This window comes from Rhinolophus sinicus, linkage group LG07 (assembly GCF_036562045.2).
Source record: "Rhinolophus sinicus isolate RSC01 linkage group LG07, ASM3656204v1, whole genome shotgun sequence".
Classification (NCBI taxonomy): Eukaryota; Metazoa; Chordata; class Mammalia; order Chiroptera; family Rhinolophidae; genus Rhinolophus; species Rhinolophus sinicus.
Window position 1 is genome coordinate 41,904,743 of NC_133757.1, and position 13,687 is coordinate 41,918,429.

The window sequence follows — 13,687 nt, forward strand, 5'->3', positions numbered from 1 at the left end:
GCACTACACTGGAAGAAAGAAATGAAGGATTATGTTTAAGTATTTTTAGAAAATCCTCTTTAAAGATCTGTAATATTTTATCTATCATGTTAAAATCTATTGAACAACTACTCATGTAAAAGTACTGTTTCACATCGAAAGGATGTGAGGTGTTTTATTCCAGTCTTATAATTGGAAAGAAGAAAACATGAATATAAATATAAAACAAGCAACCGATTTTTACACAGTTCAGTTATTTTTCTGACGAATTTTTTGATGAGGGCGATTCCTCTGATGTAGGGCAGTTACATCCTATGTGAAATTCAGGTCTATCCTTCCTGTGTGAGAATTTTTGTTTAATCCATAAAGACATTTCTAAAAACAGTTCCTTGGGTGAGAGGGCCTGAAATACAGCACAGGGTCCCTAGAGCTAAGAAAACACGGCTTTTGGCCAATGAAAAAACCTAGTTATTACTTAAGGATTGATGGAGGTCTGCTGTTTTCCAAAGTGTACTGGTGAGATATTTGTAAAGGTGCATTATCTAACTAGCATACACACAAGTCAGCCATGTATTCACCTCAATCTGTGGCATCTCCAAGCCATTGTCTTTAGCTTCCTTAACACTTTGGAGAAACTGAGACAACACAGCGTAAGTGCCATCTAGTGGTAAAAGATCTCCTAAATGCATTAGGAATTCAGAGAAGGGAAACTTCATTTCCAGCTGGAATGATAACAGAGAAGACTTCATAGATGAGCAAACAGATCCTGAAGACAATACAATTATTTCAAGAACTAACGGGATGTCAGAAGCATGGGGTGTGCAGATGGAACAGGGAGAGAAATGTCTGGCTAAAGCAGACAGCTTATGTATAGGAGTAGTAGAAGATATGGCTAGAAAAATAGCTGGGTCAGAATAGAAAACTCGGAGGTGAAAAGTTTGGTCTTTGTCCTATGGGCAACGAAGAACAGTCATTGTATGAGCGTCTGGGTCATTGTATGAGTCACTGTATAAGCTTCTGGGTATATAGTGATGAACAAAACAAACTTCATGGAACTTCTAGCCGAGCAAACATTAAAAACATTATTGAAACTTCTGAGCAGAAAAGGAATGGAGAGTCAAAAGACTTGAGTTTGCAGCCCAGCTCAACCACTTACAGGAAGTCATTTAACCTCTGAGTCTGTAGAAAAAGAGAACTACCCTACATATTTCACAAAGGTGCACTGAGGACAAAACTGCATAATATATATACTTTATATGAAACAGCTTTCTCAAACGATTTGTAAAATTCAATACATATGTAAGGCATAATGATGAAAACAGTGTTTTAGAACAAATATTCTGATAGAGGTATGCAAAATAAAATGATGGAAGAGAATGGACACAGAGCATTAAAAAACTCCACCAACTCTAGAAAGTTACTTTATAGAATTTATTCGGTAATACAAAAACAATCCATCTGTAAGCATACCTGATATGGCAATCTTTCCTTTACATGCTGTTCGTTCTTTACGTTCAAAATTCACATCACTGTCAAAAAGAAAAAGCCTAATGAAAAAAAAAATTATCTTTTCTAATAAGCAATTGTTTTAACAATCTTTCACAAATGTCTAAATATTAAAAGCAAACACACAGCCATGAATAATAATGACTTCCACTTAATATAAACAACTTAACTCAAACTTTAAGATGTTCAGTCAACAGCTAGCTGCTTTTAGAGAGATATAGAGTTATTCTCTTTGATTTTTTCATATAAGCTTTACATTCCCTGATGATTATATACTGGCTGATTCTACAATGAAAACCTTTGTGATTATTTACGTTTATAAACAAGATATACAATATTTGTACAACTCCCAGGAAGTATCATACCTTGGATCACCATTTCATAAATTATGTTTACGTTTCTAGCTTACCAGATTATAGTTGCCTGAAAAAGTTAATGAATGTCCCAATCACAAACTTGTTGCCCAGAAGTAACTCATCCTTATAAAATATAACAAACATCAGAAAAATTACTCTCTGTTCTATATTTATACACAGTAATATAATTTCCTTGAAATTCCAAAAAACTAAGCATATACTAAAACAATAAATTAACTAAGGTGGAAAAGAAAGGGAGTAGCTCCATAAAAAGAATAAAATATGGAAAGAAAAATATTATGACAATAGAAAAAAGTCTCAAAGGATATTCTTGGGATATAAGATACTTCCAGATCTGACTTTAAAATATACTTTTACCATTAAAAACAAACAAACAAACAAACAAACAAACAACCTTTCAAAATAGTTATCTCCTACTAGACCAAATCAATCCCAACCTTGAGTATTTCTCCAATATCCTATTTCCTAATATCCTGTATTTAAAGATTAGCATTCCATTTCTATGGCAATATTTCCAAGAGTATTCTTTGCACCATTTTTTTGGTCTTTATTTAAATTAGTTAACTAATTAACTGCTGGCTAATTTAATTAGGTACTTCAAATACGTGGTAAGATAGAAACTTTTCATCTGAATACTCTTTGATTTTTCTAAGAGGCCTTTTAGGAAGGATTGGGTGGGAGTTAGAAGTGTATCTAATTAATTTTCAGAAGAGTACGACACCATCTCATTGCATTTCAGTAGGCTTCTTAAAAAGATTGCATATATTCATTATCATGTGTCCAAATTTGAAAATAAAATATATCAGCCTACTTTTCTCTTTTACTCCCTTACTGGATTAAGCATATAAGTATTACAGGTGAAATATATACCAAATGAGCTACAATAATTTATTAATGTACTTAAGTTAGACATAATATGGTATTTACAGACTTGCATACTAGGTATAACTAGAGTAATGTAGTAGACTTAAAGACTTAAGTTCTCAGAATCCTATCTAATTACTTTATGGTCACACTGGTATTTAAATTAAAATACGGAATTGACTCTGTGAAAAATAAAAGTGCTCATTGATTATTTCACAATGTTTCATTGAATCACACATTTTATACTTAAGTTTACTTTGTCATGTTGGAGAACATTAGATTGCTTATTAGTTCATTATAGAGTGAAAAATTCTATTAAATAGTTTACTACATTTTGGTAAAAATAATATACTGACAGGTCCACTCAAAATCAAACACAAATCTCAATTTCCACAAATTGGAACAAAAAATACAGTATAAATGCAGTTGTTGGCATTTGTAAGTCATATTTCTGAAAACACCTTCTATATGAGCAATGTATAATATAAATTTTTAAAATACTTATTATTTCAGTGAAAAAGTACAAGAAAGCTCAAATACGGTAAGTAACTTGAGTATTAAGGAATAGGTAATAGATTATGCTAAAGTTGAGATCCATTAGGTATTACTAAATTGGATTAAACTTGAGGCTTTGGCAGGCAAGTGATACTCTGAAATACCAGAACCACCAAAAGCAAACTTGCTGAATATTTACCAAAAAGAAAGAAATGTTCCCCTCCCAACTATTCAACCACCTAGCAGAATATAGCTTTCTTCCCTGTAATTATAAATTACTTGCATGGGCATTTCCAGGACCAGTCAACAAACTTATTATATATAAATATTATTAAACGATAATATAATTTCAATTAACCATATAATCTTACAGAATAATTAAGTCTGTCTTTAAAAAAGTGAGAGACGAACTGAAGTAATGTAGCCTCATTTTTCTGAGGCTTAAATTATTTTCAACTCAAATATAGTAAATCCTCAAACTGTTATTTAGGGTGCTAAAATGTGATGTTTTCTAATTAATCCAAATTGACAATAAAATTATTAAACATTATTTAATAATGTGCTACTGTAGCTAACAGTTTGCTCCAGTTAAATAAATGTTTGTTTGAAAATTTGCAATGTTAACGCTAATTCTAAATGCTACAATTAGAGAGCCAGCCAGAGGAAAAAACAAATAACCACAAAATTATCCAAACAAAAGTATAGCTAAATAACAGTGTATCTTATAAACCCAGGTTGGAGTATTATTTTGGTGAGGCCTGTAAATACTAATTTAAAAAACAGATAAAAATACAAAAGACACACAACTTTATTATTTACATTACTGCCTGTAGGTAAATAAAATGACCAACAGAGGGTGCCAATCAGCCACCTTGTTGCTCAAAAATCTACATTAAAATTGACTGAGTAAATACAGATTACCCTATTTTATATTATTCCATGTGGGAATGTAAAATAGCATTTCCTTGCCAAAATAAGCAAGCTATCATGAGAAACAGCACAATGATGAAGTATTTTATATTTTCTTAATGAAGTACTAAAAGAATTCTAAGTGGGATTCTATTATTTGAAAGCAGGTCATAAAACCCTGCACCTCTAATGCAAATCAGTGAAAACTGTAAGACTCAGAAATGGTTAACATGGAATTTTAAACCATTCTGAAACTATGTGGTATAAAATTAATATCTTCATAAGGATCTTAAATTGAGAAGATGAGTTTTCTATTTCAAACCTTGACATAAATGCTTTTCAACAGATACTAAATGATATAAAGTTTAAAAAATAAAATCAGTAATGTCTGTCATTAATACATACCATGTTTTATTGTAGAAATACCAGCAGCATATAATTTTCACTTGCGACCTATATTTTTTTCTTTGTTTTTTAAGTTATAGTATATAAGAAATAAACTAGGCAACTGGAATATAAAAAACTATTTAATTATTGTGGCATTATTAAAATCACAATTATGTTAAATGATACACATAATTACGTCTCATAAATGACTTTGACTAGTATTGTTTTTACAAAGCCAAATAAAGTATTTCAGAAGTTAAGACAAGAGATAGGTTGGCAGGTTGGGGCAAGGGAAGAATATCATTGCCAAAAATGTAAGCTCTGTAAGTATAGGGCCTTGTTTTGTTCACTGTTGAATCACCAGTGCCTGCTATATAGCTCAGTATATTCTAAGGAACTCAATAAATGTTTGCTAAATATTAAATGAAATGAAATAGGATATGGTCATTTTGATGGAGCAAGCAGAAGATTTAGTAGATTTAGACCAGAGTCAATGAGTTGCTGTTAACCTCTTAGCCTCAGCATCCTCATCTGTAAAACGGTGTAAATATCTACCTACCTCATATCTACTGAATGAAATAATATTTTATATGTATTCTATGTCATTCTTTAAAATGTTATACTAATATAAACATTACTTTGTGAGTATTTATATGTTTGGCCTTGGTATTTAACTTGGAGCTTATGTGAAATAGGCACTAACACATCTGTTAAACTGATCAGAGTAAGACTTCCTAGTTCCTGTACGATAACGGTAGTCACCTAAATCGGAATCTCTTCAGGCATCCTCCAAAAGCTTGCAGATCAACAAGGAAAGCAAATAAGATTACCTATAGCACAGTTGGGAAACAGAGACTACTACAAACTTTATTTTATATGTAAGTGGGAAAATTAATCACTGAAATCATCAAAGCCAGCTCCTGGAGGCCTAACTCCAGTAAAGAGTCATTGCAAAATGCAGTATCAACTGTGATCTCCCTAGAAGAAAAAAGAATGGATGTAAGACCTGATGGATACAACAGCACTGGTTTCTGGGGAGTTGAAAGGAAGGGGCTCCAAAAGAATTCTAGTTCAGAAGTTGTTAGTCTTTTGGAGAAGAGTGACACACAATGGGGAAGGTATCCTTTGAAAGTTTGGTCATGAAAAAAAAAAAAAAAGGAGAAGAAGCAATTTAAGTTAAAAACCTCAAGAACAAAACAGTATCAAAGAATCAGAAAACCAACCATCCCATCAACCAAACTCCCAAAGACACCATTTATTAAAGAAGTTGCTCTTCACAGTTCCACTTATAGAAAACACTACTGAATTAAGAAACCAAGTGAGCCTTTCTACCCCCCCATCAGTTGGCCCAGAAAAATCCCATATTTCATTAGGGACAGAAAAAGGATCCAAACATCCATACAAAGCTACTATAAAATGAAAGTAGAAAGAATCAAAATGCTTCAGCTGAAAAAAATCAAAATGCTTCAGCTAACCACTCTCCAAAAAAATAAAATAACAAAAACTAAAACATGATACTCTAAAATGAATGAAGTACAATTAAATAAGCTATTGTAAATCTGAAAGAAACTGGGAATCTCAAATCTAAAACCTCAGACTAGTAAAGGACAAACAACAGGTAAATATGCAGAAAGAAGAAAAAATGAAAGACCTAAGAAGGAAATTGGAAAAAACTATAAAATCATTTCTAAAATGAAAATACAAAGTGCCCAAGGACAAAGAGATAAAATTGAAAGTACACTAAAAGACATAGTGGATGAGAATGAAAAACAAAACAAAACAAAAACGTAGTAAAAAGCTTAAAAACATTACAGAGAAAGTGATAGGCATAGAAGACAGGCAAACAAATCCAACTTTTGTGCAATTGGAGTCCTTAAATAGGAAAAAAAAAACTAATGAGATAAAGTTAATGCTTTATGCTGGAGGCTTTAACTCCAGAGGAACTTTCTGAAAATAAAACAATTGAACCTACCTATTGAAAGGGTCCTAACTGAGCCAAAATGCTCAGCCTTAGACATATCCCAGTAAAATTCTCAGCCTTTAAGATAAAGGAATCTATTTTCAGCCTCCAGAAAAAAAGACTAAGTCATTTACAAAGGAAAAATAATTAGACATTATGTTTGTTGATAACAAGACAACAATGGAGGAAGGTTTTCAAGAAACTCAAGGAAAGAAAGTGTTTGCCAAGGATTTTGCATCCAGTCAAGTTGCCCTTTAAGTGCCAACACTAAAGAAAAGTACTTTAAACATGCAAAAATGCGGAGAAAACTACTTATGTTGAGGAATATACTAGCTCATGAGCTTTTCCCCAAACGAGATGATTTTGGACGGTACGACAAAGGACATACAGCAAACATTATACATATCTAATTGCAGAACAAAGACTAAAACAAAGGTGGAGATACAAGATTAATATGTAAATATTATTCACTCCACCAAAAGAGGAATAAATGATCATTTTCTGAATAGAATCACCAAGGAAACTGATGATGCAGCACAAAAGAGGTCTTGGTAAGTAGAAAAGAAAGATAGGGCACGTCAGTATACACAAAAGCACTGGAGACAAGAAAATTCAAGCACTGTTTTGGGGATACAGATCTAGCATTTGGCTGAAAAAAATTTGTAAAATAGAAATTCGAGAGATGAGACTGAAAGTGTTTGAAATCAGACCACAAACATCTGGAATACAATGCCTATCTAAGGAATTTTAGTAAGTGGAAACCATTAGCTGTTTCTTAAGAAGTGGACTGACATAACCAGTCTTTTAAGTAGATGTATCTGGTTATAAGAAGCAGGAAAATGATAGGGAGATAGTCTAGGTTACCAGTCAAAAGACTAGCAAATTGACAGATTGCTGTAACTAAGCAATCCTATCATCTAAACTGAGGCAGTAAGCTGTCTCTATTCCACCCCTCACCCTAACTATCTCCTGTTTACTTAACCTAGAAAGCTTTTTATATCTCACTTTTTAAAATCGCCCTGCCTGTATTGTGAATTGTACACAAACTTGGGTATTTCTTGCATATTTAATAGACATAAAAAATAGGTGGTACACCAGAAGGTGTTTCATAACTACACACAATTTAGGAGAACAAAGCTTTTGTTATATCATTAGAACATTATAGTAATAGAATATTTAACCAGTTACCAATAGTCCCAGACACGTTTTTTTTAAAAAAGGAACAAATAATATGACTTTATCACTGATTTCTCAGTGGGAATTCCTCATCTAAACCACAAAAGGACAATTTTCTCAATTTTCCCAAGAATTGTACAAAACTAGCACTATCCTAGAAACATGGAATTTAAATCACTGTTTACAACGCGTGTCTTGGGGCATCAAGGGCTTAATTCTTTACTGAAACCCTGTTTTAAAAAAGCTGTAAAATGAAGCAACATCATGTGCTTACTTTAATAAATTCACAATAAACTGATAAATAACTGAAGCTGTTTGCAGAATGTTGTTTTTGTATAAAGAGCACTTTGAGTGGAAAATCTATTGGAAAACCCCTAAACTCAAGGACTATTTTTGATCTCCTTAATTCTCTCATCAAATTACTTACTCAATCACTTCTAGGTCTGCCTATTGCTAAATAATTTCCCTAAAACTTTGTTATTTCATTTATTTTGTCTCATCATCCTTTCAATACTCTCCTACTGGATAACCTTTCCAAACACCCATTTTATAATGTCTCTTCTTTTGCTGCAAATAAAATGATAAAAGATAAATAATGAAATAAATGTAAAGCTTGGGGTAGTACAAAACACATGGGCTTCTTTTTGGAGGGTGAGGGGTACTCAGGCTTTTAAGTCAAATGGGTTCATATCCCAGCCACACCTAGTCACTGTGTGCCCTTTGAAAGTTTCTAAGTCTTTAATAAAGATGTTTATACCTCTGTCTTAGTTTGTAATATATTTGTGAACACCTTAGCACAATATCTGGCACCCAGAAAGTCTGTCAATTAATACCAATTAACTTCCTAGCATTCCAAATTTTTTTGAATCTTGCTACCCCCTCCGCCCATTTCCTTTTCAACTTGGGCTTGATCATCATCTGAACCACACATATGTCTTTGCTGCGCTTGAATTGTTCATGCTCTTCTTCCACCCTTAGCTTTTATTTTGCTATTTTCCTTTCTTGGAATGCTGATTCCTCCTACTCACCTAACCAAACTCTCTCTATCATCCGTCATGATCTAGAAGATTCAGATCCAACTCTTCCATTACACCTTCCTCAGGTCTACGATTTCATACTGATTTGATTCTCCTTTGAAAAAGTTTAGATGTATTATCTGTATTAATTTTTTTGACATTTTATCATAAAATTTTAGAGAAGGTAGACTAGTGGTAGGCAGTAGACTCATTAAAATGCTATTTTAATTCTGGTAGCAACGTAAAAACAGAGCATTTTTCTTACCTTCAAGATGATCAAAATCACGCTAAGGAACAGACTGCTAAGTCTCTACAGCATATGACTGCAGAATATACATATAGTCTCATATTTTGATAAATTGTGTTTTTTGAATTTGGATATACTAGCACAGTACTTAGTAAGAGTTGTACAAGTAGTAGATATTCGGTAAATATTTGATTGACTAATCAAATGGCATAATTTACATAACTTTCTTCAAGGAACTAAAAAATCTATCATTAATCTTTAGGTCATTTTTATATAATAAGAAGGCAAGCTCTATAATTTCTAGTTACATTTAATCAGTGAACTCAGGTTGTTTCTGCATATAACAAAATGAAGTTATAAACAAAACAGTTCATACAGAATACTCAGGTGTTGTTTTTTTTAAAATAGAAATAGTTCAATAATTAAGGGAGACAATGTTTTTATATGAACAATGAAAAAATATGTGTGTAGCATCAAAGGTATTTTCATTTATCAAAAATAATCAATAAAGAAACTGAAAATCATACACATCTTCAGTTGAGAATCCTAGATATTTTTTTCTGTCTTTGTTATATAAATCCAAAAGGGATTTGGTTTATTTAACAGTTTTTATAAATCAGCAACTTCAGAAAAGTCATACTGCCAAATTATGGAAATGGCCAACTCACAATTAATTTTACAGTAGTCCCACCCTCATCTGTAATTTCACTTTCCACGGTTTCAGTTACCCATGGTCAACTGTGGTCCAAAAATATTAAATGGAAAATTCCAGAAATAAACAATTCGTACGTTTTAAATTGCACACATTTCTGAGTAGCGTAATAAAATCTCGCTCTGTCCCGCCTGAACATGAGTCATTCCTTTGTCCAGCGTAGTGTCACTATACATTACCTGCCTGTTAGTCACTTAGCGGCTATATTGGTTATCAAATCGGCTGTTGTGGTGTCACAGGGCTCGTGTTCAGGTAACCTTTATTTTACTTAACGACCCCAAAGCACAAGAATAGTGATGCTGCCGAGTCGGATATGCCAAAGAAAAGCTGTAAAATGCTTCCTTTTAGTGAAAAGGTGAAAGTACTTGACTTAACAGGAAAGAAAAAAAAAAATCATATGCTGAGGTTACTAAGAACAAATCTTCTACCCATGAAATTGTGAAGAAATAAAAAGAAATTCGTGCTAGTTTTGCTGTTGTACCTTAAAATGCAAGTTACAGCCGTAGTGCATGGTAAGTGCTTAGTTACGATGGAAAAGGCATTAAAATTTGTGGGTAGAGGAAATAAACAGAAAACGTGTTCTGATTGACGGTAATGTGTTGTCCAAGAAAGCACTGAGCCTATAAAAGGACTTCAGCAAGGGATCCCCTGAAACAAGTGACACCAAGGCATTTATTGTAAGTAAGGAATGGTTACAAAGATTCAGGAATAGTTTTGGACTGAAATACATAAAAATTACTGGAGAGGCTGTGTCTGCTAATGAAGAAGCTGCTGCCACATTTCCGGCAGAGTTGAAGAAGTTAATTAAGGTACAATCGTGGTTTCAGGCATCCAACTGGGGGTTTTGGAACATATCCCCCAAGGGTAAAGAGGGTCTACCGTAAATATTTAAAGAACATGAATATAGAGGACAGATATGATTCTCAGAGGAATATTCCATAAAACTGTGAGAGATGATACAATATTGTTTAGTCTTACACTGTCTTTAAATCAGTGCTTCTTAAACTTTTCCATGGAAATAGCCCCCCTTAACCAAACACCCTTATAAAGGCTAGAGAGAAGGAACATACATCCGCACCAGTAGAATAACCCAAAACTATGCCACAATTCTAAATTTCTCATTCTTTAAGTTAAAAATTCACGTTATAAGAAGATATTCTATATTTATTCTATGGCTTTGCATATCTCTTAACACATACGATAATCCTGTATTCTCAGTGACACATGTGACCTAGTTTGAGAAGCACTGACTTAAACCAATGTATGTCTATCTGAAAAATATTTTCCTAGACTATGATACTAGGATAATTTCATTTTATAAAGCCAGGGATAAATAATAATACAAATTATTTGACATTTATTGAATATTAATTATGTAAAAGGCATTACAATAGTTTTTACATATATAATCTTAATTTTCAAAATGTAAACATTATCATGCCAAGTTTTATAAAGAATATTAGGCACAAAGAGATTAAGTCGCTATCCCAAGGAAATAAAGCTAACAAATATTAGCTACATTGTACATAAGGCTTTGTCATATCACAGTCACATCAATATTTTGTTTTTACAGAAATCTCTTTCTCTGATCTGCGTTTTCACCTTACTTTTCAAGAATTTAACGGCACTGTGAACAGCCCAAAGGCCACTGGTGTCTAAAAAGAAACTTTTTACTAATGCTAGAGCTTGAAGACTAATCAACAATAGACTAATCAACATAAGACTATTCATATTTAAAAAAAACAAAAACCCCAACATCTAGTCACTAAGTTGAGTCAATACTTAGGTCCAAATAAGACTTTTCCTGAAATCCCCAGAAAGATTGTCCTGCATTTTAAAGAGCACGGGAAGTACATTTTATACACAAATCCCAGACCTGATCCAAAAGGGCAGCTTGGAGTGACAGAAAAAGAAACAGAACTTACTTAACAAATCCTAAGTGACCTCTCATTAGCTTCTATCACTAGCTAGTTACATGTCCTTGAGTAAGTTGTTTGCCTCTCTAGGATTTATATTCATATGAAAAGGATGTGCTAGCAGATATTTTAAGTCCCATCCATTCAGAAGGTTTTGTATCTTTTCAATTTTGCTGTCCACTCATTTCAATTTATATACCTAAGTTGCCATTACACTCACCTAGTACCTTCATTAATAGCACACTTTTAAATTAGTTTTTCTTTAATTTACATTCTTTATATTTAACTATTGGTCTCAGTCCTTAAAACATTCTGTCAGTTCTTGCTTCTTAACTATTAAATTTAGAATCTGGAAGTATTAAACACAACAAAACTTCCAGTGAAAAATGCTGCCTTAATAAATTTATTCTGAGCTCCACTGTCAAAATATTCATGTTATCAGAGGGCACTTCAGTATATTTTTAAAAGCTTCAGTGATTTGACATTTGACCTTAAGGCTAAATTATATATCATGTTTTTAATTCAAATATATAAGTACATTAAAAGTCATAGGTAAACTATGCCACTAACCATCTTCCAGTTTGATTTGCAATCTGTTCTTCTAATTTCTGTAGTTCCAATGTGTAAGCCATTATTCGAGCATTGCACACCATGAGATTCTTTACTGCATGTAAAATCTGGTCTTTCTGAGTGCTCAGAGAAAGGAGTTTCCATATTCCTTGTTGCATTCGAATTTCTAAATCTATTTTTTCTCGAATGCTGCAATCCTTAAAAAAAAAAGAGAGAGAGAGAGAAAAGCATTTTTAAAAGATAGCAAAAATCCAAAACTGTAACATTTCTTTTTATCACTAATAGATGGAGGTGTACTAGATATCATTGTAATTTTCTACTATACTGGCAAAGTAACTAAGTGTTAATGTATGATAGTATAAAAATATAGCTATCTTAAAAAGCTCTTTGCAAAACCTTAATTTCTTGCTTTATTAGGTAGTCTTTATAATCTACTGGACAAACAGAATAGAAACAAAAGTGAAAAATATTACATATTCTTACTGTAACTATACAAGGTTGAATAGTGTCTCTCAAATATGCCTGTCTTTAATTCAGAACCTCCGAATATCACCTTATTTGGCTATTGGGTTTTACAGATACAGATATAATTAGTTGAGAACACACTGAATTGGCATGGGCCCTAAACTCAGTGATCGGTGCCCTTGTAGGAAGGCCGTGTGAAGACATAGAGAGAGAACTCCATGTAGAGATGGAGGCAGAGACTGGAGTAATGAGACTGTAAACCAAGGGACACGAAAGATTGCCAGCAACCACCAGAAGCTGGAAAAGGCCAGGAAGGAGTTTTCCCTAAGGGCCTTTTGTGGGAGAATGGCCCTGCGGATACCTTAATTTCAGATTTCTGGCCTCCCGAACGATGACAGAATAAATTTCTGGGGTGTTAAGCCACTCGGTTATGGTAATTTGTTATGGTAGCCTCAGTAAACTATTATAATAATATAATAACTAATGTGAACAATATAGCACATGTACCTCTTCTTTAAGTTGGATTGTGGAATGGCACGATGTGGTTGATGGCACTGAATTAACCAAGGGAAAACTTTCTAAAATAGCAGATGCTGAATAAAGAAACTAAGGTTTAGCATCAGGGAGGTAACAATGCAAAGCAATGTTAAGCAATGTAAATAAAATCTCAGAAGCAACAGAGCAAAAATAAAAGCACTGTGCTTAGAAAAATGGGAGACATTTTGGCTACCTGAAACAGAAATTTAGAATACAGTTTTGGATATATTTTAGTTTTAAGAGTAAAAATGAAACTACTAAATCATTTAGTTCTGAAAGTCTTTTATTCCATAAAATGATCTTGTAATGGCCTGACTCTATATACTAGTTTCATCTGTAACACTAAAATTCTGTAAGCTGAAATGTACTGTTCTGATTTAATTCACAGTGGCTTTTTTTAAATTATAAATCATCAGATACTATACTATACTATACTACAAACAAGAAATAATGCTCCAGTACGTCGATTTTTAAAATAAAGTGACCATCCTGCTTTCTGTGGTTAAAAATGAATGTTATAATTTATCTTTTATTTTGATCAAAATCGATGTAAAAATGTGAATGGAATCTA

General features: G+C 32.8%; 1 protein-coding gene across 3 annotated transcripts in view; it reads right to left on the minus strand.

Annotated features, from left to right (window-relative positions):
- Positions 1-13,687, minus strand: part of RTKN2 (rhotekin 2) — a 62,930-nt gene that overhangs the window by 44,498 nt on the left and 4,745 nt on the right. For 2 of the 3 annotated variants that reach the window (XM_019731897.2, XM_019731898.2), the window contains 2 exons: positions 12,115-12,311; positions 1,450-1,508 (listed from right to left, as the gene is read on the minus strand). In XM_019731897.2, coding sequence (XP_019587456.2) covers positions 1,450-1,508; positions 12,115-12,311 — 256 coding nt within the window. The remainder of the gene's footprint in view (positions 1-1,449; positions 1,509-12,114; positions 12,312-13,687) is intronic. The other variant, XM_019731899.2, reaches the window with a different exon arrangement.